Genomic DNA, 27,849 nt, shown 5'->3' on the forward strand with positions numbered 1-27,849 from the left:
TCAAGAAACAGAAAAGTTGACTTTTTATTATATCAATAAAAATCTTCTGTGTCCATGACCACTGAACATTTTGGGGTTTTCTAGGATAGCTAAGTGCTTTCTGACCCTCCCTTTTGTTTTCCAGTGAAATTCTGATGACAGCTTAACCACAAGAAATCTCTTTCTCACATAGCGAGCTTCATGCCCAATACCAAAACTGAAATAGCTTGAATGACTACATGAGAGAGATGGATTCACAACTGTAGCAGCCACAGATACTGTTAAATCCAGCATTCTCACATTGACTGCATTTACCATACTCTGGTTTTAGTACTATTTCTTTTTTTTTGTCCCTGTTAAAAATAAATGTGCTTTTGTTCCTTTTGGAATTTTGCTTGTGTTCAGTCAGAGACAAAAGGAGGAGAGAGATACTGGAAAATTAATTTTGTCTTCACTATTATCTCTTTTAATTATTAGGCTGAGGGAATTCACTGTAGAATTATTACTGAACTTTTTTAATGACAGGCATTACTTAAGTCACAATCAAAGTGAGTTTTGGGTCCAGAGGTATGCTTGTTCTCATCTGTGGGTTTATAGATGGTGTATGATAAAAGAAACTGTGCAGAGAGCAAGAACTGCAGGCTATTTGAACTGGTACACTATACCTCTTCTGACTTTCCTTCTTACATAGAAGACTTCAGAGGTTCACTGTAATGCACCTGGAACTGCACTTTACCTGTGGCAGTGCTCTCCAAAGTGGGGTGTATGCATCACAGGGCCTGTGCAGTGAAATCCATTGGGATGCGGGAAGAAAATATTAGACCTTCCATAGTAGATGTATGTAATTTATAAATAGATAAATTATATACATATATTGGGAGTGTGTGCTCAGACATTTTTTTAATGATGGTGTGTGTGATCAGAAGCGTTTGGAGACCACTGGCCTATGAGACTTTCCCAAGAACTAGGGAAAAGAAAGAGGAGAAAAAGAAAACGTAATTTGAAGGGAAACTGTCATTATTTTGTTAATAACAGCTTTTCTTAAGCTTTCTGTCATTTCTCTGTGGAACATGCTGAGAGGCCACGCTATGAATTTAACAAAAGAGAGATTTCAAGACTGAATGTTTACTTTGTCCAGGGGGCCCTCTCTGGTCTTCTCCCTGGGGTGGCTGTGTGCCCTGCAATGTCACAGCCCCAAGGGGGCAGGAGGTCAGTGGTTATCAGGTCAGATGCCTCGTAACTTAGTGCGCTAAATCCCTTAGGCTGGAACCTGCCAGGAAATGGTGGACGGTCACTGATGTTTAAGCTTAAATGCCCTTACGCCAGCCATTTACTAATTTAATGTTGTCGCAGGAGTATTATAAAGAACTGGGCTCAGTATGTGGGTCTTACATGTGGAGGTGCGCCATGTGCAAGCGTTCCTGTACCCTACTGAGTGATCCAGTGTGAAAATAGATTTCATTTTAATATATCTCCCTGATGAGCTGCCGCGAAGGCTTGTGAGGAATAATTGGTTGAAAGTTATATTCACTGTTTTCTTTCTTTGAATCTATGCCTGGGGGTTGTCCAGGCAGAGCTTTCCTGGGTGACATGTTAGAGTCATGCATGGGTGTGTCCCTCTTAATAGCAGCAAAGTGTATGTAGGTGTGTGGAAACTGTTGGTTTTACATGTAGGAAGGTCAACCAGGCATTAACAGTTTGCTACACTGAGCTGTACTCCTGTAAGGGCCTCCCTATTCCTGGGCCCCTGGCTACAGCATGGTGCCATATGAAACAAAATGCCCAGAGCTTGCATTGCTGCCTCTCATACATCTGAATTGTTCCCTGAGCTCAGTCTTCCTTTTTGGAAAACTGATGTCTATTGCCATGCTGAAGTTAATAGTCACATTTAGTCAAATTCATACCTGTTAGGAATGGGTAAAATTGGGATTTATTTTGCTTTTTGAACAAAGTAACATCCCAGAGCCTGAGATGTTTTACATGAAGCTAAATTTATAGTGAAAACCTTTAAACTGTGGTGAACTGTGATTAAAAAAACATATTTTTTTGATCCATTGCTAATGCCCCGAAGTGCAATGAATGCAGGTGGTCACATTTTCAGAGAGCTGAGATGCAGATCTGAGATGCAGACTTACAGGTTTAAATTCATGTGAGAATTCTTGTGCTTGAATGATGGATGATGCACTCTTTGGAGTGTCTGCATTTTGTAAGTGCAGAGTGAATTTTCTCTCAGTGTGTGCACAGCCTATTCAAAATCTGCTGGAGTTAACTGAAATCTACTGCAAAACTGAAACAAAAATCATGTTTGCCAGGGACATTTCAGAGAGTTCCTCTTGCTTTCTACACATTTATTTTTCCTATGATTATTCTTATTACAAACACTGTAAAAATGGCAGACTAGACTTACAGGTAGTTTTCATGATGGTATTTGATTTTTTGGGACACTTAGAAATTATTTTTATGAAATTGAGTAACTCAGCCATTCACAAAATTGATTTTGTTTGGTTGATATTTTAATCCTTTCGACCACGTTTCATTTAAACTGTTCAGATACATCCTGTATTTTCTGATTTTCATTTCATCACTGTTTCTAACAACTAGAGCTGGCTTAAGAATGAAGTTTCTTGAAGTTTTCAATTTGTTTGCTTACATTGTATTTCATAGACCGGAAGGCGCTGAAATTGCTGGCAGACTAGAAGCTCCCAAGATGCTGCAGCTCTTGAGTGAAATGAATGCTCTAGCTAGCTTCATGTCTACTACCACACCATCAGTTTCACTTAATAGCTGCCAAGGACTTTACCATTTCTGCCCCTAAACTGGTGATTCTCAGAAAATTGAGATAGAGTTCTGTCTGTCTGTCTTCAGTTCCACATAAGTCTGCTGAACCTAGGCAGTTTCAAATGAACCTTTGCATTTCAGTGAACCATAGTTTTTGCCATAAAAATTTGTCCTGTGGCAAATGAGTGATTATAACGTTATGGTTATTATGAGGTGCCTGTTTGCTTCTCTACTTCACAACTAGTCTGGATTTGGAGTGACTTCACTGAAAATCCCTGGTGGAACCGAAGGCACAGAGCAAGCTAGTACAGAAACAAACCCAGGTTTTTCCTTCTTTTCCCCCCTCGAGATGGCAGATTTCCCCCCTAAAGAAAGGTTTGCAAAGATAGAAGGTAAGAAATAAGGTGTAGACTGGACTGATTCACAGTCGGATCAAAAAGGCTACGTCTGGCTTATGGTGCACATGGAGTCTCAGGAGTGGAGACGCAAGGATGATGGGGAAGGGGTTGGTGCACACCAGTGCCTTCCTACAGCATGTGGTTTGGGCACCTGTGGCATCTACCTCCGGACCTGGGAGGGGCCATGCATTCCTAGAGACTAAACATAGATTTCCAGGCAGATGAAGGAAGGTCCCTGCAGTGTCCTGTTGTAGTCAGGACCCTGTGTGTGTGTGAGGATCTCACACCCTTTTGCCAGGACATTTAATTCCAGAATTCCAAATAATGCATTTAGACACTGATAGAAAAAGCTCGTCCTCTTCAAAAAAGTCACTGAATGAACTAGGAAAGCAGATCCAAAAGAAAATACAGTTCTCTGAAAGGCTGAATAGATAGCAACCAAAAATAATCTTTTTATGTGATAATACTAATTTAAAAAGAAAAACTGTCACCAAACAACCTTTCCAGGGCCAGGGAAGCCTGTTTCATTAGTGGAGTAATTGCAGCATATATGCATTAAGAAAATTACATGTACGCATGTTTAATTATAGCTGAGGAGCCATGAGCCATTTTGAATGGCTGTTAATAGTGTAAACAATGAGGTTATTCACGGGCTGGATTCTGGCTGGGCTGAATGCAGGTGCAGAGTGTGTGCTTAGGTGGGAGGAGGGAGCAGTACCCGCAGTAATCTTCCCTCGGTTTGTATGCACCAGGCAGAATTATGAAGGAAGTTTACTCATATGAGTAACGCAGTTATGCTGGAGTTTGATTTCTCATTAAGTTTATGTTCTACTGAGGCATGATATTTAATTTAAGCCTCTGTTGAACCAAGCTCATAAAAGTCTACTACAGCAGACTGTTCGCATTTCTTCCTCGGTTGAAATGGCGGCCCTTCCAAACTATCAACAAGGAGTTGTCCAATCAAGATTTTAATTACAAAGGATTGTCTGTTGTGGCTTTTAATTCCTTCTGGACTATCATTGTCCTTTAATTAAGAGAGTGGAGGTTATGATTAGTATTTTTTTATTATGTAGCAATAAATGTGTTTCTTCAGAGTGTTCTTAAGGTTTTGCCTTTCTATAAAGTTGAGGACTTTATTTTCACTTTCTTTTTGTGATTTCTGCCAGGAGATGTTGCAGTTGCTTCAAAGCAGTTTTTCAGTCCTTCTTGTTTGTAATTTTAATTCCTATTTTACATCCATATGGCAATGCTTGAGTACAGTAAAGCTATGTATAATGACTGCATACCTGAAAAGACAATATATCTTAAATACTACAAATATGTGTTAATGGAAAGATCATTTACCACCCCAGCTGTTTTTAGTGTACAACTCATGTCTATCTTAAGTCTATTAAGTTCAAAATTTAATATGAGATTTCTAGTCAGCTTCTGTATCTCAGCTTTCCAGAAGACTCAAATGACTGATCGTTCTAAAATGTCTGTACAGAATCTAACTGGAAATATGGTTGAATTTTAATGACAAAGTGGTAGAAACATAAGTCTAACGCAGTAAGAAAAGTTAGGTAAAAGTTCTGATTCAGAAGGGAAAAATATTTCACTGAAGTTATGCTACTGAGGTTTCTCTGATCATAATTAGAGAAAGTAAATTTTCTATGTAAACAAACTAAAAAGCTTATCCAAACACATCAGAGTATTTTACATATGCAGTGTGCTTTACTGGCAGATCCAAGAGTTCTTTATACGTATTTGTTACTAAATTTCTACATTGTCCTGGTGATGTAGATAAGTATTACTTGTATTGTTCTACAGCCAGGGATACTATATTAAATGTCACTCAGAAAATTAATTTGAGAGAGAAGTATGAAGCTATGTATCGGATCTTGCTGCTCTACTCTAATCACTGATTATATTTCCTCTGGGAAGGAAGGAGCAAAATATTTTCCCTCTGCATTTGTAGTCTTATTCTGATTTCAGCTAAGTGTTAATTGACTTTGCTGAACAAAATGTTACTTTTCGGAAGCGGCAAGTAGTGCTAGAAGAAACAATATGTCTTTCAAAGCAGTATCTTTTTTGTTAGTGATTGAGACTATGTAATGTTTTTATTTTTAGTAAGAAAAGTCTCTGAGAAAATTGTCAGTACCACAATCCACTTACTTTAAGCCATTATAATAATTTTTTGAACCTTAAAAACCTCCGTACTTCCAACATACTTAAAACTCTACCAAGCTAGAAGATGATTCTTACATCTTCTTAAAATAATTTTAATAGCAGCAGAGCAGTAAGATATATGTGAAAAAGCTTCCGTATAAGAATCATTTGGCAGGAATGCCACAATTTCCCTGTTACAATTGACTACCTGAGCTTTACTGGGGGCAAGATACCATCCCATCAGACAAAGTTACTTCAGTTCATAAATAATGCATCATCCTGTTTTATTCTAGTTTAATTGGAGCAATTTACTGGTCTCTGATCAATAAAAGCATAAAATTGAAAAAAAAGTGTATGCATGCATAAATCTAAAGCAAACTCTGAAAGGCAGTCTTTTGGCCAAATTAATTTAATATAAAGGACCACTTATATCGAAAAAGAGACTAACAGTAAAATGGAACTGTACTCCTCCAAGTCAATTTCTGTGGCAGATACTATGGAATGAGAAATATAAGCCATGCTTAATTTGAACAACGGGGAGAATAGGATAATTTATGCATCAAAGAAAATCTTACAGAAATGTGTTACATTTTTACTGTGTGATAAATAATACCTGATCAAATTCATTCAGTGTTTGGCCCCAGATCCTCCTCTGTATGCAGTTGAAAACTGCATATATAAACTGAAGAGTATGGTTTGGTTTAGATTAGTTTTGTCTGTCTTTTTTTACAACAGGATGAGCAAATTTATTGCGAGCAAATTTTGAAGAAATGTTATTTTAATTATCGAACTATTGCTGATTTGGGCTTCTAAATACAGTATGCCATCCAGCAAACTCTGTCTGTCCCTGTGAATGTAGTAGATACCAATAATACAGGCTTTCTTCTTGATGCTTAGGAAAAGATGACTTGGAATAATAAAAGTCATGGTCCGCACTTCACAGATGAGGTGGTCAAGAAGTATTTTGTCACCTTTTCAAGTTTCCTGTTTGATCTGTAAAACTGCAGTCAGGAGAAGACAAAAGCATGAAAACATTTTGGGGGCGGGGGGGAAGCCTTTCAGTATTTCTGTACTGTTTGGAAGCTTTAAAGAGGTAAAATGATATTTGCAGCTTGGCAGTTTGAGGAGCTTTTTCAGAATTAAACCTTTGGAAATGTCTCCATTACTCATGCTGATAAGGAGCTCTGAGTTGACATTCTCAGCAAGTCCTTTTCCTGTGCAGGACATGCTGATGTTTCTCTGGCAAACGTAGCTGAAATTTGTGCAGGAAAAGATGTGCATTTGATCCATATCCAGGAACAAGTAGGCACAGGATAGAAGAGTCAACAACATTCACTGAAGTTGTTTAGGAGCTTAAAGATGGAACAGATTTTCACGCAAGAAAAAAAAACATTTCAGATATCGTTATGGCATTGAACCAACATCTGTGTGTTGGTTTTTTGTGTCGGTGTAGTTGTCCAGGTCAGGGTAAATTCAGTAAGGTCAAAGCTGACTTGCACCAAGATTTATGTAAGTCTGGAGAAATTCTGTTGAAATGAAGTTAGCTTTAAGGTATGAAATAAAGCGTGAGGTTGGATTGTCTGGCATGCCAATCTTCTTTCCCTCTTGAGAAGCTTACTAGTCACGAGAAGGCAAATCTACTGATGTTGTAAACATTACTCACCATTGAAGTGAAATATTATAACGGAAGGAAGGAATTGTGAAAGCTAGTATGGAATATTAAGACTTCTGTACCCTGTGTCAAGAGGCATAGGAACAGGAAGGTAGTTCTTCCGTCATTCAGGATGTGATTAATAATGTCTCATTATTTCATTCCGGAACACCTAAAACAAAAGACTCCTGAAATGAAGTAGGTATCTGGCGTGGCATTCAAAGCTTGGATTTTCAAATGAGTTTTTGTGTTAAGATCTGAAATCCCACTAAATTTAGATAGGAATTGAGTTCTTAACACACTCGTTCTCTTTTGAGCATCTTGGTTTAAGTATATTTATTTCTCAATTTACATAGTTTTCTGACTTGGAAGTCCCATAGAGATTCTGGTGTCCATGCAAGATGATGTATTCAAAATTATTTATTCACAGACATATCCAAGTACCATGCTACAATACTATATCACAATCTATATATTACCAGCTTACCCGATGTAAATACGGTGTATTTTTATTATTATTCATTGTTAAGGTACCTAGTCTTGGTTGAACAAGATAAACCTCAAATTACTCCATTCTAGAGTTATTTAAAAACTAACAGGTACGTTTTTGTGTTCCTTTTTTTGTAGTGGGGAAAGCGGTGCTGGAAAGACTGTAGCTGCTAAATATATCATGAGTTATATCTCCAAAATTTCAGGAGGTGGCCCTAAAGTACAGGTGAGTTGACACAAAGCAATACTAAAGCATAAGCATAGTCTAAAGATTTACTTCAGAGGTAGAATGACCAAGGTGTATCTTGGCAGACACTGGCAGCCAAGAGGCACTCTACCGAAGAAGCTCGTGGGTGAGCAGCTAGAAATACATACCAGCCCTCAACAACAGAGAGACAACTGAAGTGCACAGTGAACTGCTTGCTTGCAGATTGCTGGGCTGCCTGTGTGGTGGGAGCCATATGAGGGAAATCCACAGACCCAGAATCATCTCTGCTAGAAGTTTTGTAGCTCTTATGCTGAATTATGTCTACAAGGTTTTTTTTGGGGGGGGGGGGTTTGGTTTTTTTTTTTTTTTAGTTAAGGGGTAAAAGGTACTTTATTGTTCTTAACCAGATTAAGAACAACAACCAATCTCCTTTTAGTAGATGTGTGGGGTTTTTTTCCTTCTGTGTTGGCATTCTATTGAAAACTGAACTGGCTTTTCAGTTTTTTATTACTTCCATTAAATATCTGATTTGTATGCATACATCAGAGAGCCAACAGCAGGAACATCATCTTGTTTTATGAGGTTATCTGGTCAAAATTAGAGTATCTGAAAGCTAGCTGAAACAATAAATAGTTGCTTTTTTTAACAACTGTACTATCAATGTCTGCTCTATCTATCGAAACCTATTAACTAAAGCTAATTGAGTGAATTAGCCATAAAAATTCCCTTAATGATGTTACAATGTCATTCATTGACTGACAGGCAGTGGTAGGTAGGTAGTAGCTGCTTTTACCAGTCCACTCTCTTTGAGTGCTTACTGTTATTTTTTGCTTTACTGCAGTCTCTGATGTTGAGTATGTTCTTTCTGCTTAGTTTTGTGCAACAGTGATACTGGGAACATTGCAGAGAATAATTCAGTAACCAAGAGAATGATCCAGAGAAAGTATGCATTGTGTTATTTTTGGAATAAATATAATAATGCTTTATAAGTAAATATTTTGTTTTATTTACAAGATTCCAGCTTTTTGTACAAAATTAAAAAATATTCTTAGCGATTACAGAGTAACAGTTGATGAAGTTGGTAAGTTGCCTTGAGCATTTCTTTTGAAATAAAATTCAGTCTTCTCTTCACAACCCAGCATGCATTGGGTTTCTTCCAAAGCTAATATCTTGTCCATACTTCCAACTCCTAGGATCAGATAAAGAGACAATAATAACACACTTTATTGCTTTCTAAGACAGCTAGATAGCAGCATCATTGATCCCAAAACAGGTTGCTGAAGCACTTGCAGATTCCTAAATTTCATGCTGCTCTGACTTCATTGGTTGTGGTTCCAGACCCCCAAAAAGATTTAAATGCTCATGTGTAAGAAGGAAATTGTTTGAAATCAAGATGATGAAAAAATCAGATCAATTTACTGGCTGTGTTGCTTGGCAGAACAGTGAACAGAAGGATCAGTTTTTAGCCTCGGGCATTTTGTTCAGTTTTGTAGGATTTTCTTCAAAAAATAGGAACTAGAAGTTCTGAAACAAGATGGTTAGATTCTATTCCTTATCTGATCAAGAGGATTTCTTACAGATGCAGGCTTTCTTGCCTTTTTTAGTATATAATTTAGATGTCATGGTTTTCTAGCAAATCTGTAAGAACTTTAAAAATGTTTATTTCTGAATCTCTCTTCCTCTTGTTTCCTAAAATTTTAGCACGTTAAAGATATTATTCTACAGTCCAACCCTTTACTGGAGGCCTTTGGGAATGCAAAAACTGTACGGAACAACAACTCCAGCAGATTTGTAAGTCCCTCTACCTTAGAGATTACTTTATTCTTCCAACTTCTGTGCTGTTACAGAGACGGTATTCAGGAGTATAATATAAATTAACTACAAATGAGGTAAATCTAAATAAAATACAAAGTGTGTTTTAAAACATAAAGTATATATTGAGAGGATTCTATTTCATTCTGTATAGGTTGCGCATTTGTTTCTCTTACAATATGTACTGGTCACAATTTATTTCTAAAATGTTCAGTCTGCAAGCAAATAACTTATCAGCAACAAACTGTCCAGTTTTCCAGATCCGTAAAATATACGCAGTAATATATATTTCACAACAACAACAACAAAAAAATAGCTTTTTTAAAAATAGATTAAACCATCCTTAGAGTTGTTTGATGGGAAATGCCTTTACTAATACGTACAGAAAGTAGGCAGGAATTATTTTCAGTCCGTCGTCATAAAATAATCAAGGTAATACTGTGAAATGACTGTTCACTAGAATACATGCTGTAGGTTCCGTTTTTAAAAGTTACACACAGGCTTTACAAATCTGAGATTTGTTCCTCAGCCAACGTGAGTGTTAATGCAATTAACATCTCCCTGAAAGAAAAAGATAATTGCTTTACCTTGCTTCCAAGCAGAACGCTATGTTTGCCATTGGTCGTAAATCTGTTAAATTTACTTCCCGTATAGGTGAGCCTTATGGTTTCCTTTATACTAAGCAAGAGTCTCAGCAGTGAAAAGAAGCCGCTGACTTCCTTTCTACATTTGCATTAACACATGACGTAATATCCCGAGTCTAGCGCTGTGTAAATGCAGAAAGAAAGAAAGATATGTGATAGTTCAAGAATCTAAGCTTAGGTTGTACCTTGAGGCGGCTGTGTCACTGCATCCATAAAGATTAAATATCCTAGTAACCTTCCTTGAGATCTATGGTACAAGTGCATGATTTCAGATTTGTATTTACTAATCATTCAACAGCTTTAATTATTTATTGCAGGGGAAATACTTTGAAATCCAGTTTAGCCCAGGTGGAGAACCAGATGGAGGGAAAATCTCCAACTTCCTACTGGAAAAATCTCGAGTTGTAATGAGGAATCCTGGAGAGAGGAGTTTTCACATTTTTTACCAGGTCAGAAGTGTATAGGTCCTTTCTGAGTTACTTAAAATAACTAGGACCAGTTTTTCCTTTTGATTGAAAAGTCGTTCTCAACAGTGAGATTACTGAATGCATATTCAAGAAGGTAATCTGGATATCACTGGGAAGCTTGATAGCATGTTAAGACACCATCTAACATAGACCTACCTAGCAGCCTTTCAGCTCCAGAGCAAAAGTACTTCAATATTTCAAAGGCCTTGCTTGGAAATTCACTGTCAACTCCCACATGGAAAAGTCCAGTAGAATATAATAGAAAATGAGAACTTTCCAACAGAGTTCTTTTTAAACTGGCCTATATAATTATACCTTCCGCTCTGGAATTCCATAGCACAGCTCTGAAAGAGAGATTTGATTCTCAGTTAAGATTTAGGATAATACCTATTTGTTGAATCCTCCAAGCATCCCTGCTCTTTTGTGTTTCAAAAGGCTTTTCTGGCCTTCACTGGTCCTTGACGTGCGAGTTCCTTATCTCCTGAAGTGCTGTTCATCAAGCTCTACAAAACTAGCGTAAAGACAGTGCATTGTAAGTGACTGTAAGCAGCTTCACATAAAGTTGAAGTGTCATTGCCAGGATGGAAGGCTGAGTTGGAGCTGGAATTGCTCCAGGAGCTGTGCGTTCTCCTCTTCCGAGGTATATGAACAATTTGCACTGTCCTGCTGATTTTATTCTGTGGCTTGGAGAGGCTTTTTAACACAGGAGTTAAAAGACTGGGGTTTTGACTATTCTCTTCTGAGGTTCGTTTGTTCATTCCTTCCTATTGCAGCCATGTCTGCTTACAGCTGCGTAGACTTTACATAGGTCTGAGGAGCCTCTCCTCTGGCATCACAGACAGTACAGGAACCTTTTTAACTACTCTGTTATTTATTCTTGGCCCTGTTGCCCTAAATGATGCAAAGAGGTGTGACTTGAGCCGTGCTTCGAATCAACATAGTATTGGAGCAGTTCAAAACTTGCTTAACCTATGCCATAATGGGCATAAAGGATACTTGGCCTCACAATTACAGTCACAAATAATGCTTTCTTAGTATGTTCTTTCAGCTCTGCCTACCTTTCAGTGGGCATGGAAAACACGTTGCTCCTGAGGATTTAGATAATACATTGCAGATTGGAAAACCCGCTTTGCCTTATCTTTATGAGGTAAAGATAATGGAAGGCATTCAAGTCCTCACAGTTTTTGCTTTTTATTAGATGTGGAAGTTAGAACTAAACCATTCATGGGAATGGGAATGAGAATCTGGTCTTTTGGGTTAAACAATTAACAAAACATAGGAAGGATACATACCTGGCACAGGACTAGCCATATCTCTCCCAGTAATTTCATGCTCAGTCACCTGTTTCTGACTTGCCTTGTCTCTGCTAAAGATCATTGTATGATACCTAATTTGGGGATTTTTATTCTGCAGCTAATTGAAGGGGCCTCCTCGGAACAAAAAAGCAGTCTTGGCATTACCAGTATGGACTACTATTACTATCTGAGTCTCTCTGGGTCCTACAAAGTCGATGACATCAATGACAAATCGGATTTCCAAGAAACACTGGTGAGTTTTTTACTCTGTGATTTGCATAGTGGTGGATATATGTTCATTTCACTGTCCATTTGTAGCAAAGACATTGATGTATTAATGTCGGAATAAGAAATTAATGTAGAAATAACTTATTTTAATTATATTTTACCCTGACGAGGAGGTATGTTACCCTGAAGAGGTCCTATGTTGCAGCCTAACGATCCTGAGAAGATAGATACTTTTTATAGAAAGGCATTTTGTTTTCTGTTTGGTCTTTTTCAGAAAGGTGCAAATTTAATGAAATTTAATTGAGTGTAGATAATCTGCAGCATGAAAAATGTGAAAATGCAAACACGGTGAGGAACTTCCATTAGAAGAAAATATAAGTGTCCTATTTTAGCTGAATTCTTAGTGGTGACTGATCTTCCATGCCTATTTGAAACAGTGCAGCTGAAAGGCTGGAGAAAGAGATTTAAAGATCCCTGATCTATGCTTTCTATCCAGTGCTGTTGCCAATTCATTGTGTGACCTTTATGCAAGTCATGTCAACTTGCTGGTCTCCTGTTACTAGAAATTTACTATTTAAAATAAGCATATTAACATATCTTATTTATGTATGCAGCACATTTAAAGGCCTAAAAAAAAAAAAAAGCATTCGTGTTGTATTCTAGCTAATTTGGTATTTTAGAAAAACAGTCAGTTAAGAAGACATTCTGTAACTTACCATGTACTCTAGACTCCAAAACCCAATGTTGTTGTGGATTATTTTGTAGTAAGTAGCTGAAATTCACAGCCTAAGCCAGACAGACTGTTCTGCTTTTTAGAGTCCTTCAGTACTGCTTCACAGTTCTTAGTCTCAGTGGGTAAACTATCTGTGTAGAAGGAATAAAACCATTGTCTCTTAAGTTCATTGTTTTCCATTTTGCAATGAAACTATTTTTAGTGTGACACTTAAGAGCAGGTGCTTGTTTTTCAGTAACTTTTAATTTTTCCAGAATTTATTTTGCTAACACATCTTCTAAATGGTGTAGATGCTTCTGTATTTAATTAAAAAAATTACAAAAATGCTGAAGTAGGGCATCTGGTACCTTTTGAAACTTCAGTGCAGGCTGTAATGAAATTTGGTTGCCTTAGGTAGTTGGACTGTTTTGAAAAACTCAGATTTTTAACATCAAAATTTTAAAAGGACTGCTATGACACGAGTCATTGAGCAGATTCTTCGACTGATTAAATTTTTTTTTCTCTTTCTTCCCAGCATGCAATGAGTGTGATTGGGATCTTTCCAGAGGAACAGGCATTGGTGCTGCAGATAGTGGCAGGAATACTGCATTTGGGAAACATCAGCTTCAAAGAAGTTGGCAACTATGCAGGAGTGGAGAGTGAGGAGTGTAAGTACCTGTGGAAACTGTTAGAGAATTAGCAATGGGCTGAAACCCAGATGGCATAAGGTGAACTGCAATCTTGAGCTGCTTATCCAAACACAGTGCGTCATTTCTTACAGTGCGAGGCTGCTAATTTAGATTCTTTTCCAAAACCAATGGTACTGAGGCCCCTGTTTTGTCTTGTACGATGCCACTGACTTAATAGGAATGCAGTTTTGCATTTTGAATTTAAGAAATCCTTTTTCAGCCTTTCAGTATGAAGTAATAGAAATTGTGAGAAACGCTTTCAAGCAAAGCTGAATTCTCGTCCTTTCAATGCATTAGCACGCATTCATAAAAACACCTGTTTCTTACATGGTTTGTCTGACCTCATTGCCGTATGAAAGCAGCTACCAACTTGTGGAGTATCCCCAGTCTCAGGTACACAGTCAGCGCTCAGGCATATATATATGTACATGCATCCAGAAGAGGTGCCTTGAAAACAGAAATTCAGAATTGAATTGAAATGCAGAATTTATATACTACAGTTATGTTCCCTGTCTCAAATTTCTCAACCCATACTTCATTATTAGGTACATCTACTGTGTAGCTATTTCCTTATTATTTCCTTATCCACAATGCACCGGCCTTGCATCCTTCACCTCTGGCTGCTGTTTTATATCAGCTAGGCCCACATCAGCAAGATGTTGAAAGATTAATGGATCTTGAGTTTTAAACTTTTTTGTCACAATTTATACCTTCCATCTAATGTTGATTTTATACTACCTTGATAGTTTAAGGACAGAGTGGATAAAGCACAATGTATGTAGTAGCTTACACATATCTATCTGTTCTCTTACCTCTTATTTCAGAATGGTCCTTACGTTTAGGAAAACTGTATTTGTTTAGTTTTAGGTAAGTTAAATATGAATAAAGTATCTTGTGTAGTCAACTTCCCACTCAACTGTATCAGTACTCCCCTGCTATTTGTTTTAAGAAATTGGGAAATAAAAATTTCTGATTTTTAGCCTTAATTTCTTAATTTGAGAGAATAGTAAGTGAACCCGAAGAAAAACATTTTGTGGCATTTTATACTTCCAAAGAAAAGTATAGGGTTATATGCCTTATGATTCCAAATGAGCTATTGTGCTTCCATTTAGATCACAGTATTAAATCTTTCAATGAAATCAAGACATTTAATAGCCAGACAAGATAGATACAGTGTGTTGCATCAAAAAGTAGCAAACTGAAAAGACATGAGTTGAAAGTAGGTTGGTAAATGTGAATGTATTTCTGTGATGAGCCATGTACACCATATTTCTCTTGCTCACTCAGATATAAATACAGAAGTTGTGTATGAATAATACATTGAAAAAATTAGCAGATAGAATGAATATAGAACTTACTCATAAACATACTGCATTTTAAAGAAGCCAGAGAAGAAGTTAGCAATGTTTAGTACAATTTCTGCATTATGACGTTGAAAGTTGGGTTCATTTCTCTTTCCATTACTCCTCCCCCCAGTTTACTATTTGTCCTAGCCAACTAAATAGTAAAGCGTTTATAGCCTGGATAGCCACGAAAGATAAAACACAATGAAAGACCACTGATAAGTCATGCTTTGCGTAAGTCTGAAATAATAAAAAGTTTAAGAATTTGGTCAATAGCGTTCTTGTTATTATATAGCCAATTGCAGAAAAACATGCAAAGGCCATTCTTCAAGACGCCAAAAACGGTAGTCTCTTACTCTGAGTCAGAATCAAATCTATACAGACCATTCTTGACAGACATTTAGACAAATACTTCTTTAAAACTGCCAGTGATTACTGTTACAGTGTGTGATTATATTAATAGTTGAAAAAAATGTTCTCATTATTTATTCTAAATCTTCTGCGTTGCACGTCATTCCAAATACTACTTGTTCTCTCCTGGATGCAGAAAACAATTTAAACCACCCCTCTTTACAGTTCTATTGTATTGAAAGATTTGTTTTACACTTTCTGAAAACTGATGAAGTGAACCCAGTCTTTTTCAGCTTTTCTTCACAGATTGTATTTAAAACTATTCCACAGAATGCTATTGATTACTCTTTGAGGATCATTTTTTCAATTACATGCATGTTCTGCTTTTTAGTGATTTCTAGACGGTAACTCTATGGTTTCTAACTAGGGAAAATAATCAGGCATCTTAAGAATGTGAAGTTATATCAAGTCATGTCCAGCTACTTTTCCTTTACAGTAAATCATTAGCACAGTGAAGGAAGAGTTTCTGAGGTATGCGTGGTGGTTCTTACCATTATACTATCTTCATAAATACTTACAGTAGTATTGGCTAAATACTTATTCTGGCATCTTTACAGTATATGTGAGCATATTTGATGGTTCATAATTGCCTACATTCTTTTCCATTTTAAAGCATAGAAGTTTGACGTTTTCATGTGCTCTTCAACCTGAGTTCTCAGTGAGTTATCAGACGTGTTGCCAGCGACTCAGCTTTGGTTAGTTGTGTGGTTCCTAGTACCCTAGGGTAAATTTAATCAGCTTGCTGATGGTAATAAATCAGATTTCAGAAAGCTGGCAGTTATTTGCAGTTTTAAAAATAATTTTGGATTAATGTACTGAAGGAAGATTTAGCAAAATCACGCTGTGATGTTACAGATGTGTAAAGCACAAGTGGCTGCTGCCTTAGTGATTATTTTACATCCTCCTCACACCAGTAAAGTAGATCTGAAAGCAATGGAACATGGAGGAAACACTGTTAGAGGATTATCTGGTTTAGCAGAGGTGCAATACCAACTCCAAGAGCTGCCCTTGGGAGCTATTTCCATATGCTTTCACGCCTTTTCTCTTTTTCCATTCCTTAAGGTGTGTGACACCTGCAGCTAACATCTGCACCATGTGCTAAGAATGCAAAGAATACTAGACTTGTGGCTGCCTATTGCACAGATGTATTTTTCTGCCTTTAAACAAGGGAAAACAGAATTTGCAAAGTACTTCCAGAATAAGGGATTAAAAACCCAAAACTAAATAAATGGCAAGGCAATTGAAAACTTTTTGCAATATCTTAACTTAGAAGAAGAAAGGGAAAGAATATTAGGAAGCAGATAGCGTATTCTTTATTATATTTTAAACATTTCATGTTTTTACAAAGAATTTTCAGTGGTGTCAATTTTATTTAATGTGTGAGCTCTATGTTTTATTTCCATGTCCTCCAAGGGTGATCTGTTTGAACCACATAGTTCAAAACTATGACCTAAGCCAGCTTACATGTTTGAAGGACTGAAGGTACAGAAATAGCTGGCTATTTTACTTGAAGTTGGTTTATCTTAATTGAAATCCATGTAAGTAAAGAGTTGAAAATGTCCTTGGGGAGCTTAGGGAAATTTTAAAGGCATAAATCCCTCCTCTTTTTCTTTTTAAGCTGCATGCCCCATGAGGTTTATTACTACTGATTGTTATTAGAGATACAGCTAATTTTTTTTTCCTTCATTCTTTATTGGTTTTGTCTGTAAGTCATAATCCAGCAACCCTGATCTTTCTTGCAGTTTTGGCTTTCCCTGCTTTTCTCCTGGGAATTAACCAGGACCGCCTAAAGGAAAAACTGACCAGCAGACAGATGGACAGCAAATGGGGAGGCAAATCTGAGTCCATTAATGTAACACTAAATGTGGAACAAGCCTGCTACACCAGGGATGCACTGGCCAAGGCCCTTCATTCCCGTGTTTTTGATTACTTGGTGGATGTAAGTTGGATTTGCTTGATTCTACTGAAGTATCAAAACAAGTGCAAGTACACTAGGAATGTTCCTTGCAGTGCTTTTCTTGCCCGTCATTTCCTTCACCCAGTATGTTTCTTTGCCTAAACCTTAGCAGCAGCACTGAGCAGTTGTCGTGGTTTAACCCCAGCTGGCAACTAAGCACCATGCAGCCGCTTGCTCGCTCTTTCTCCCCACCTAGTGGGATGGGGGACAGAATCGAGGGGGGGGGGGAAGTAAAATTCGTGGGTTGAGATAAAGATGACAGTTTAATAGGACAGAAAAGGAAAGAAAAATAATAATAATGATAAAATTATAATAATAAAGGAATTAGAATATACAAAACAAGTGATGCACAATACAATTTCTCACTACTCGCCAACCGATGCCCACTCAGTCCCCGAGCAGCAGCCCCTGGCCAGCCTTCCTGGCAGTTTATGTGCTGGGCATGATGTCATATGGTATGGAATATTCCTTTGGCCAGTTTGGGTCAGCTGTCCTGGCTGTGTCTCCTCCCAGTTTCTTGTGCCCCTCCAGCATTCTCGCTGGCAGGACATGAGAAGCTGAAAAATCCTTGTAGAAACACTTAGTATAAACACTACTTAGCAACAACTAAAAACATCAGTGTGTTATCAACATTATTCTCACACTAAATCCAAAACGCAGCACTGTACCAGCTACCAAGAAGAAAATTAACTCTATCCCAGCCGAAATTCCAGGACAGCAGTGCAGTGAGAGTGTGACCACAGATATCAAACACAAGGCACTGATTATATGACAAATGCTACACTCTCTTTGAAGAAAATGAGCTGCGCTTTCAGCACTACATTTGCTCAGTCTCCTGCCACAACTGTCTCATATGGTATTCTGACATCTCCTTCCTGTCAGCATCCATACTTCTCCGAGTCTTACTTTCTCATACGCAGTTGAGCATTTTCAGATGAGCAGAATTAGTGGGTTATGGTCCCCTGCTGTCTTACCCCACTCTCCTGCAAAGAACCCCTTCAGCATCCCAATGTTGTGGCATTTGAGCAAATGGTCAAGTTCCATTCTCCATGCTAAAGTACTCTCTTGTTCAGAATGAGACCCTGGGCTGGATTGGTGGGGTAGAAACCTGTCCTGGTTTTGGCTGGGATAGAGTTAATTTTTCTTTGGCCACAGATGCTGGCTAGATGAAGCAGAAGTCTCCTCCATGGTGGCACTGCTAGTGTCCCAGAAGTGTCCCTCATCGTGACAGCTCTGTAATTCGCACTATGTGCCTGTACCAGCACTGACACTGCAAAGTAGGGGAATACAGGAATAGGTGAAAAGATTCATGGTACCATCTGCAAAATGCATCAAATATCAGACTTAAAGCTGTTCTTTTTTTGTTGGCTCCTTTTCTTTTCTTTAACTGAGACAGTTACACCAAAGGGAAAAGATTTTTACAAACAGTAGATCGAAAGGCTCACTAACCTGGAAAACAGGATAGTATACTATTCATTTCCTAGCTGTTAATAGCACTTTATTAAAAAGTGAAAGTAGAATACCCTATTATGTGTATTTGTATTCCATTCAAATATGTTCTTTTTGAAGAAACCCAGTATTTTTTATATAAAGATTTAAGGATATGAATGTATCTCTTAAATATATAAACTGTACTTCGTTTTACATTTTGTTTCTGTTTTATTAGTCTATTAATAAGGCTATGGAGAAGGACCATGAAGAATATAACATTGGTGTCCTTGATATTTATGGCTTTGAAATATTCCAGGTAAGGCAATGCAATATTCAGGGTTTGAGCTGATCTGACCTGGGAGAGGTTTTTGTTATTTAGAGGGGGAAAAATCCAAAACAGAAAAAAAAATTAGTAATCCTATGGCCAGAATAAAAGCAAAAAAAAACCCCAACCCAGCTTCCTGGACATTGAGTTCTCACTGGTAATGTCTCACTTAATAAACACGAAGTATTGAAGAAACTTCAAAGAAACTAGGTCATTGATCTTAAAAGAAGGATCTGAGATTACACAGAATGTCTATAAAGTCAGCAACCCATCCGTCATTGACAGTGTTTCTTTGAAGCTTATTGCCAGCATAATAAGAACTAAGAATTTTTGTATATAAAGCATGAGCCTAATTTTTAAATTGTTTCCTTTTCTACAGAAAAATGGTTTTGAACAGTTCTGCATCAACTTCGTTAATGAAAAACTACAGCAGATTTTTATTGAACTGACACTGAAGGCAGAACAGGTAACCAGACGTTTATTATTTTTTACTTCATAAATGAGCTATTGCTTTTTCAGTTGGTGGAAAAATTGAGTTTCATCATCTGCTAACAATAAAATTTGCCTTGTTGAGCAAGACAAATTAAAAAAAAAACCCTTTGTTGTTGGCTAACCCCAAAACTGTAAGCCACATCGGCTACAGACATTTATTCTCTAATACAGTGGTACAAAAGTGAATCTATCATATGTTGTACTAATGCAGTCATATGACTCTGCCCAGACTTGCTGCATGTTCTGACTCATTGACAGAAATGGAAAACTGCAGCTTGGTTCCATCCCTGTGCTTTCGTTGGACATGACACACAGTTAAATGGGAATACTTTTCTTAATTGCCTCCACACCCCTCCCCCCTCCTTTTTTTCTTTTAATACATATATGAATGAAATAGATTACCGAGGCAAATGCAAAAATACTTCTGAAAGTATTTGCAGTTCTCTGCTCACAGTCTTACTGCAAAATCTCACTTTACATGAATGTGAGCTTCTGCATGGGAGGGCAGACAGAACGCAGCCCAAGACAGAAGCATTGTGTACAGTATGAGCTCAGGCCTGGCACCAGCTGTAGCACAATGTTTTCAAGAATGCACATACACAACTGCCTTTATATAAAGTAACTGATCGTTGCAGTTGAGCACACAAATGACCTGCTAAGAGTCTAGCTGAACTCATATGTAGGCAACTAGAGTGTGTCAATTTAATCAAATTTTAGTATGAATTTTTTCCCCAGTCAGTCTCTAGATGTCTTTATGGTTACAGTAATTGTGTACAGAAATAAAAAGTAGAGCTGTGTCTCCATTTCATGTGCATTTCTAAATGTGTTGTTTTGGGGGTCTGATCCTCGATATGCCTGTCACAATCTTAATTTTTAAAATAGATTAGGATATGGATGCTTAGGTGCACTGTCAAGATACTGTAAAAGTCACTTTGTTACTGTTTGTGAAGTGCTTTGACAATAAATGCACTGATGAAATATTCCTGCTCTTCTTAGTAACTACTCAAGGGCTATGAATGACAAAAGACTGTGTGGGGAGAACAGAGAAGGATTCCGATTCATCTCTTAGGCAGTAGAGAGCTGGATTTAACTATCATTAGGGTCATTTCGCCCACCTCCCCCCAGTCATACATTTGACAAGTCTTTCTGAACATGAGTAAGGCAGAGTTTGTGTATATGTAGTGCATTGTAAATCTAGTGCTACATCCATGGTGCAAAGGAATATTTGCATATTTCTTTTTACTTAACAGGAAGAATACGTGCAAGAAGGAATTAGATGGACACCAATAGATTACTTTAACAACAAAATAGTGTGTGACCTTATAGAGAACAAAGTGGTAAGTATTTAAAACAAACAGATGGAAAAAGCAACAAGATTTTTCTCTAAACTATTTGGGCAACTGCTTTGCTGTCAAAAACATTGATAGGAAAAATGCAAATACTGTTGTTCAGTTACTGAGTCATACTAAGCCTATATATAAATCTTGCATAAGATGCCTTATAAGAGCTCTAAGATAGATATCATCTAAGATATATGTAATCTAAGATACTGATCAAAAAGAGAACTATAAGATAGCATGATTGATGTGTGACTAAAAAATATAATGATGGAAAGTAAAATTGTATCCACCTAAATTTATCGTGAACTTCATGACATATTCTACTGTACGTCAGAAGGCTCTCTGTGTCCCTGGGAGATGTATTTCAGTTTGGGGAAGTTACAATACCAGCTTCCTTTGAGGTATTGTTGCAAATTAAGCAGAAACAAGTGAAGAGGAAGTGTTGTAGATAAAAGAAATTTTGTGTCTTTGCTCCACAGAATGTTCTGCACTGATTTGGAATGACAGCAAATGTTGAGTTGTCATTTAGGACAGAAGTAGGTTGTTTTTCAGCTAGTTCTTTGTCCTCATGCAAGCCAGATAATTTTAACAGTAGTTCAAGTACTATAGTGACTTGCGTTTAAATGCACATCAGATTTTGCCCATCTCCTGTCTGTATCAGGATAACTAGGAAGAGGATAGGATTTCTGTCACAATCTTAGATACTTAGCTCTAAGTTTGTCAAACTACAGCATGTGAGTTTAAATACTTACCTCACACATGGATTTATTTTTTGGTGGAATGAGAAAGAAGATTGCTTTGTGAAGGAATTAAAACCTAAACCAAATGTTGGACGTTTTGGTGTTTTTGTTTTGGTTTTTTTTAACAGCAATTGTTTTCCCCATCATTTCCCATTGTCACTATCATTACACGAAGTGACATCTCTCCTTAAACTATTTGCATGCTTGTGTACAAATTAATCTCTACTGTGAACTCCAGTGACTGGGGGGGGAATTCTTCCTGCTGTGACTTTGCTCTAGTGTTTTAGTAGCAAAGGTAATTTTCTGTTTGGGGGAAAAACTGGCATCGTAATTTTTTTTTCCTCACCACTTCTCCAATGCCTTAGAATCCCCCAGGGATTATGAGCATTTTAGATGATGTGTGTGCCACAATGCATGCAGTGGGAGAAGGAGCTGACCAAACACTGCTTCAAAAACTCCAGATGCAGATTGGGACTCATGAACACTTCAACAGCTGGAACCAAGGATTTATTATTCATCATTATGCTGGAAAGGTAATGTGGAAAATCATCACTGAATTCTGCATAATGTATTTTATAAAGAAAAAGAACAGTAATGAAAAGAAGGGGGAAGCCCTGTAGAAGGCTGTTTTGATTTTAAATAGCCAGATTATCTCAGGAGACAGTGTCCTCCTTTCACAATGTAGGGAGCTTAGAACAAATATGCCCTAACATGTGTCCCTTACTTAGGAGAAATGAGTCTGGGCCTTGCTGCTATCAAACATACTAACCAGAACTTAATATTAATGTAATAAATAAATGCCCCTGGTCTTTTATTAATTATAATCTTAATTGTTGGTTATAGTAGCAGTAAATTTAAAGAATGCAGATATAAAAATGATCCTTAGGTGATGATATACCAATAAAACTGGGACTATAATTTACAGTTCTGTCTTCTTTGGGCATATTTTTCAGACTATTCGTGATTTCCTGCAGTTATAGTTAATAACAGTAAACCCTTATTATGCAAAAATTTTTCTTCAATAAAATTCAGTATTAAATTCACTTGTGTCATATTCTATTCACTAGCTCCATAACAGTCTTTTTCACTGAATTTACAGATAAAGATGAAATTTCTTTGTTTGTTGTGAAAGAGTTAACTAAGAATATGTGCAAGGATTCAGTGATCATTGTAGTGTCTTTAAGTTACACCAGACTAACCAAAAAGTTCAGAACAGCTACTGATGAGGACAGAATTTAAATTTTCTTTCATTATTGGGTTCTCAACTTACCACAAACAATCAATTTCCACCTTGGCCCAGGTATCTTATGATATGGATGGATTCTGCGAGAGAAATCGGGATGTTCTTTTCATGGACTTGATTGAACTCATGCAGAGCAGTGATTTGTACGTAAGCAAAACTTGCTTAAAGCTAGGAATAACGTGTTAGTTCAGATGGATGCAGAGGGCCTGACTTCTCTACTTCGCAGCTTGTGAACTCATTTGTATAACAGTGGAAATAAAACATCACTGCAGTAGAACAGTATCACTTGCATTATATTGACCTTCATTTTCTGCAAATCTGAGTAAGTAAGGTACTGCAGTGTCAGAATCAAATGGTATAATGACAGCCATTTGTTTTGGCCTCAAGGCCATCAGTGATTTGGCATTCTCTCAGAACAGGCACTGGTTTAACATATAAAGTAACATTTTTTTGTTATGTATTTTAATTAATTGATGCTTACTTTTTAAGAAGTGTGTGTTTCTTTGAGTCTAGAAGTCTGGTATCATGTCTTCCAAGGCTCGCTAAAATAGCAAGGGATCTCTATGAGGAATGAAGCTCATGAAAAATAGTAATCTTAAAATAGATTTGATATAACTCCAGATTAATAGAAATAGCTATTTATATTCTGCTCAACTATCAACCTTTACAGCATATTCCTTGACGTTCCTGCATTGAATCGACTTTCTATGCCAACACTATTTTATTAATTCTTTCCTAGGCCCTTTATAAAGGCTCTGTTTCCTGAAAATCTTCAAGTGGACAAGAAGGGCCGTCCTACCACTGCAGGCAGTAAAATCAAAGTATGTCTAATTTTGCTGTGTTAGTATGTGCATCTCTGGGTATGTGTTTGTGTATGGATACGTACATTAAAAAAAAAAAAGCAGTCTTTGCTGGATTTTACTGTCCAGACATTTTTAAAGGTAGACATCAGAAGTATCTCGATTGCGAAATGCTGCATTGTTTCAGCTGTTAGAATCATGTTTTGCCCAGCATCACTGTTCATTAAATGTTTTGTTCAGCTGCATTCTGCAGCAGTGAATTTTCCAAACGAGCAATTGATGGTAGTGGTAATGGTACTTGCATGTGCATAATGAATGAGCTCCTTCACTTAGCCACTTGATGTCCTACAATTAACTACAGATAACTGGTCTCTTTATAGTGCAGAAATGCAGCGGGGCCTGATCCAACGCCCACTGAAGTCAACAGTAGTCTTTCTACTAACCATAATGTGCCTTGCATAAGGCAGCAAGTGTTAGAAGGCGAGCATCTTTTTGGAGACTGGTTGTAAAATATATGCTTAGATTACACACTTGCAGACTTTGGAAATCAATATTTTAGCAACCTCTTTCTCATATTTCACTCTGACAGTCAAGTTCACCTGATGCATTCCTTGCCAGTCCATATTTTTATATAATAGTTTAAATATATTACATAGCTGGAGATAATGGTGCCTTCTATTTACTGATAAAATTTTCATGAGGTGCGTATTATCCCAAGACACTTTGGTTGTTCTGGAGAAAGGCCAAAGTCAACTGGATCCAGTCAACTGAATCATCAGCAGATGGTTGATAATTTTTAGAATTCTCTCACAAGATTTACCCTGTTCAGCTCAGATCCTATTGTTTTCCCTCAATTTTACAGAAACAAGCAAATGACCTTGTCGGCACCCTGATGAAGTGTACACCCCATTACATCCGCTGCATCAAACCAAATGAAACAAAGAAGTCTCGAGACTGGGAGGAGAGCAGGTATGGATAAGCAGAGTATGTGATGAGAAACAGTGCTAATAGTAAAAAAAAAAAGCCACAAAAATTCATAATTTATAATCATACAGCCTACAGACAAACAGAACTAGATACTGTAAAACCTTCAGAAATGAAATCTGGCGTGACCTCTCCTAAACTTTGAAGATAAGCTGTGGTCACTTGGTCTAAATCAGCAGTTAGTATATGCAGTTCTTAGCTTTTCTCAGATCAGTTACAAATAATCAACATTTGCATAACAGTAACACAATCGGTATACTGAAGAGTCAGATTTCCGTGTAGAATTTGCACACCAAATGCATTATACATCAGTTCTAACTTTTGCTTTATGCTTTGAAAACAGCTTCTATTAGGTAGCTAAAAAGCCAGCAGGATGTCTGTATCTGCTTTTATGTATCAAACTTACCAAAAGGCTCTATAGCCAAGAACGTAGAAGGCTCCTTTTTGACTTCTTGACTTTTAAGTTTCATTAACCAGCTCTTTAAAGAGAAGTCACTAGAATATCATATTGGGTGGTTATGCAGACATTAAATACATGTCTAAATCATCAGTTGGTTTATCGCATCTGTTTTAAGGCATCCTCAACTATATGATGCTTTATAGCATCTCCCTATTATCTGAAAAAAACCTCTTTTTTGCACCGAGGTAGATGATCGGTACGGTATGTATACTATGTGAGGTCCTAATATAGATAACATTTATTACTATATAGCAAGTACTTTTGGTATTGGTAAAAGTGCTGATAAAGCAAGTGGTTATTTTTATCACAGTGAAACAACTTGCACAGTCTGATAAAAAGCATTCTTGACCATATCACCACCACACCAGAATTCACTTCCTGCCATTTGGCATGCAGACTAGCACAATTGGATGCAGATGTGGAGCACTTACAGAAGCCACAATTGGGACTGCACTTGAAAGTGTCATTTAGGTCTTGGCAGTAAATGTAGACCCTCTTTCTCTAGCTTTTCCACCACTGAAAATCCTACTATACAGCACTTAATTTTCCACTGACACTGGGGACCAAAGGAGGAAAGTAAGTGATCCTGGAAAAAGTATGTCTAAAACTTTTAACTGTAAGTTGAGGAGCTTTTAAAATCAATCATTTACATATTGGAAAACAGGCCTATTGTTGTGGAAGGTGTTGCTAGGAAACCAATGAAACAAACAAACAAAAACCTAGTCCTGAGAAAAGGCCAGCTTTCAGGAAACCCCTTTTGGAGCAAAAAAGGGCAAGATTTCTTCTTGTCTTCCTGTAATGAGGATGATATTTGGCAAATGCAGCAGCTACTAATAACAAATGAAATACAAAGGACTGTATGCTATCAAACTCAGACACAAATGGAAGTAGTTCTTATAATGGTAATCCTTCACCCCTGTTTAAAAATCCTAACATTCTCTCCCATAGGATACATACGCTGTAGCAGTTAGTGACATGTCTGGGGAAAAAGAAATTTATATGCATATGACAACTCAAACTTAAGCTTAGTTTTGTTGTTTCATGATTTTACTGCGAGAAAGGTCTGTGTTAAGGGAAACAAAACATAACTGAGTTTATGTGATACTTTATGCTGAATGTTGGTTTAGGGGGCTTTTTGTTTTCTTCTGTGATCACATAATGTTGTATCATAGACATGCTGCCATAGTCGATGTGATGGGAGTAGTATATCTAATCTGCTTAGTAGCATGTTACTAGATGGTGAAAATGTTACTGAAAAAGGAAAAAAAAAGCTTCACAAAGCCTGTCTTACTTCATGCTCACAGAAGCCACGTCACTCCAGCTTTGTACTACTGTTGAATTATTCCAGAATATTTAGCACTGAAACATAGACCTTGTGTAATATCTAAACCTTGTATAATACCTTAGTTATTCCAAAAATTGGGGTGTTCTTGAAATGTGTTTTTGTTCAGGTCCTGGCCCAGCCACTTGGACTTGTATTCAAAATTGCTGCATTAGCTGAATTCCCAGACCCTGACCTGCTTGAGGTTGATGCCTGGAGGGAGATTTTCAGTGTTCCTTTTCTCAGAAAGAAAAGGGAAAACAGAAAAATGTCTCAAATTCTCTGTTGCTGGACAGTAATACTGGCAGGACACTAAGAAAATTGGAGTAATACTGTTGCTCCAGTGCATTATTCCAGATGTGAACAGGAGGGAAAGCTATAAACAGGAAAATGTATTTTTGTCCACCAACTTTCTACTGTACCAGAATTCTTGGAGTGGGTACAAAATATACTTTATTCCTTGAACACAGCAAGATTAAAATGTGTAGTCTTCTTTATTACAAGCTAAAAGAGCAGTATCACTCATCATTTAGTAAAATATCTCTCATAAGTGTTCTTTAAAAAGAAGAAATAAGTGCAGGGCTTTTGTCATTTGTAGCATGGGATTTCAAAAGTTTTTTTCCCTTTATACTATGAGTCATGTGAAAAGAATGTCTCAAACCAAAAAAAGGAAAAAAATAATCAATGGGCACTACACTTGATATTGAAATTTAACATTTCGAAATAGCTAGAGAAATAACATTGAATTAACCGAGAGTTTTTCAGGATTTGAAAAATCTTTTGTAAAATCAGAGAAATAGTAAGCAAAACAAAATTAAATGGCTCCTTACAGGCTCACTTTTTTTGATTATATGTAAAGAAATGCTCTTTATATACTGTTTGTTAAACTTGCAGGACTGAAATCTTAACAACTCTTATATTTCTGACTGAAACCTAAAACTTCTATAATTTGCCCTATAAAAGAACAGCAACAGAAGCCCCTGAACACCACATTTCAGAGTTAAAAACTGACATTGCCTCTTCCAGCCACATGACTTAGATGAGGAAATTAAGGAAATGCAAAGGAAAACAGCAAGAGTCATACATTAGTAAGGAAGCTAACAGAAATTCTTCAAATCAAATCTCCAAGTATTAAATAGTAGACTAGCAGGATATGTAAGAAGGAACATAAAATAATGTACTGCAGCTCCAGAAAGAGGAAAAGGCGCCAAAAGGAAGCTTTTTTTCTGTTGCCGCTTTTCTGCTTTGAGATTCATGGGGACATATTTGTTCCCTGTTCAGAACCTAAATGAACCTGTTTTGCATGAGGGAACCGTAATGGCGTTGGGATAATGATGGTTCAGTTCACACGTGCAGCCGAGTCCCTCCACAGCCATTAACACTTTCTGTGGGACTGGTACCAGCTCAGTTTTTGTTTGTAATTAAAGTATGCCATGAACAAGCTTACCAGGCATGCTTCGGCCACGCTTGTGCCTATCCTCAAATCCTTCCTTTGCAGCATGGT

The 27,849-nt window shown here is 37.3% G+C and overlaps 1 protein-coding gene across 5 annotated transcripts in view; it reads left to right on the forward strand.

Moving 5' to 3' along the window:
* Positions 1–27,849, forward strand: part of MYO1E (myosin IE) — a 96,486-nt gene that overhangs the window by 38,977 nt on the left and 29,660 nt on the right. For all 5 annotated transcript variants that reach the window (XM_050903098.1, XM_050903097.1, XM_050903099.1 and 2 more), the window contains 13 exons: positions 7,582–7,669; positions 9,353–9,442; positions 10,425–10,556; positions 11,988–12,122; positions 13,345–13,477; positions 16,995–17,191; positions 18,876–18,956; positions 19,345–19,431; positions 20,708–20,794; positions 21,903–22,070; positions 22,838–22,923; positions 23,520–23,601; positions 24,443–24,549. In XM_050903098.1, coding sequence (XP_050759055.1) covers positions 7,582–7,669; positions 9,353–9,442; positions 10,425–10,556; positions 11,988–12,122; positions 13,345–13,477; positions 16,995–17,191; positions 18,876–18,956; positions 19,345–19,431; positions 20,708–20,794; positions 21,903–22,070; positions 22,838–22,923; positions 23,520–23,601; positions 24,443–24,549 — 1,473 coding nt within the window. The remainder of the gene's footprint in view (positions 1–7,581; positions 7,670–9,352; positions 9,443–10,424; positions 10,557–11,987; positions 12,123–13,344; positions 13,478–16,994; positions 17,192–18,875; positions 18,957–19,344; positions 19,432–20,707; positions 20,795–21,902; positions 22,071–22,837; positions 22,924–23,519; positions 23,602–24,442; positions 24,550–27,849) is intronic.

The sequence above is a fragment of the Gymnogyps californianus genome, chromosome 11 (genome assembly GCF_018139145.2).
Source record: "Gymnogyps californianus isolate 813 chromosome 11, ASM1813914v2, whole genome shotgun sequence".
Lineage (NCBI taxonomy): Eukaryota > Metazoa > Chordata > Aves > Accipitriformes > Cathartidae > Gymnogyps > Gymnogyps californianus.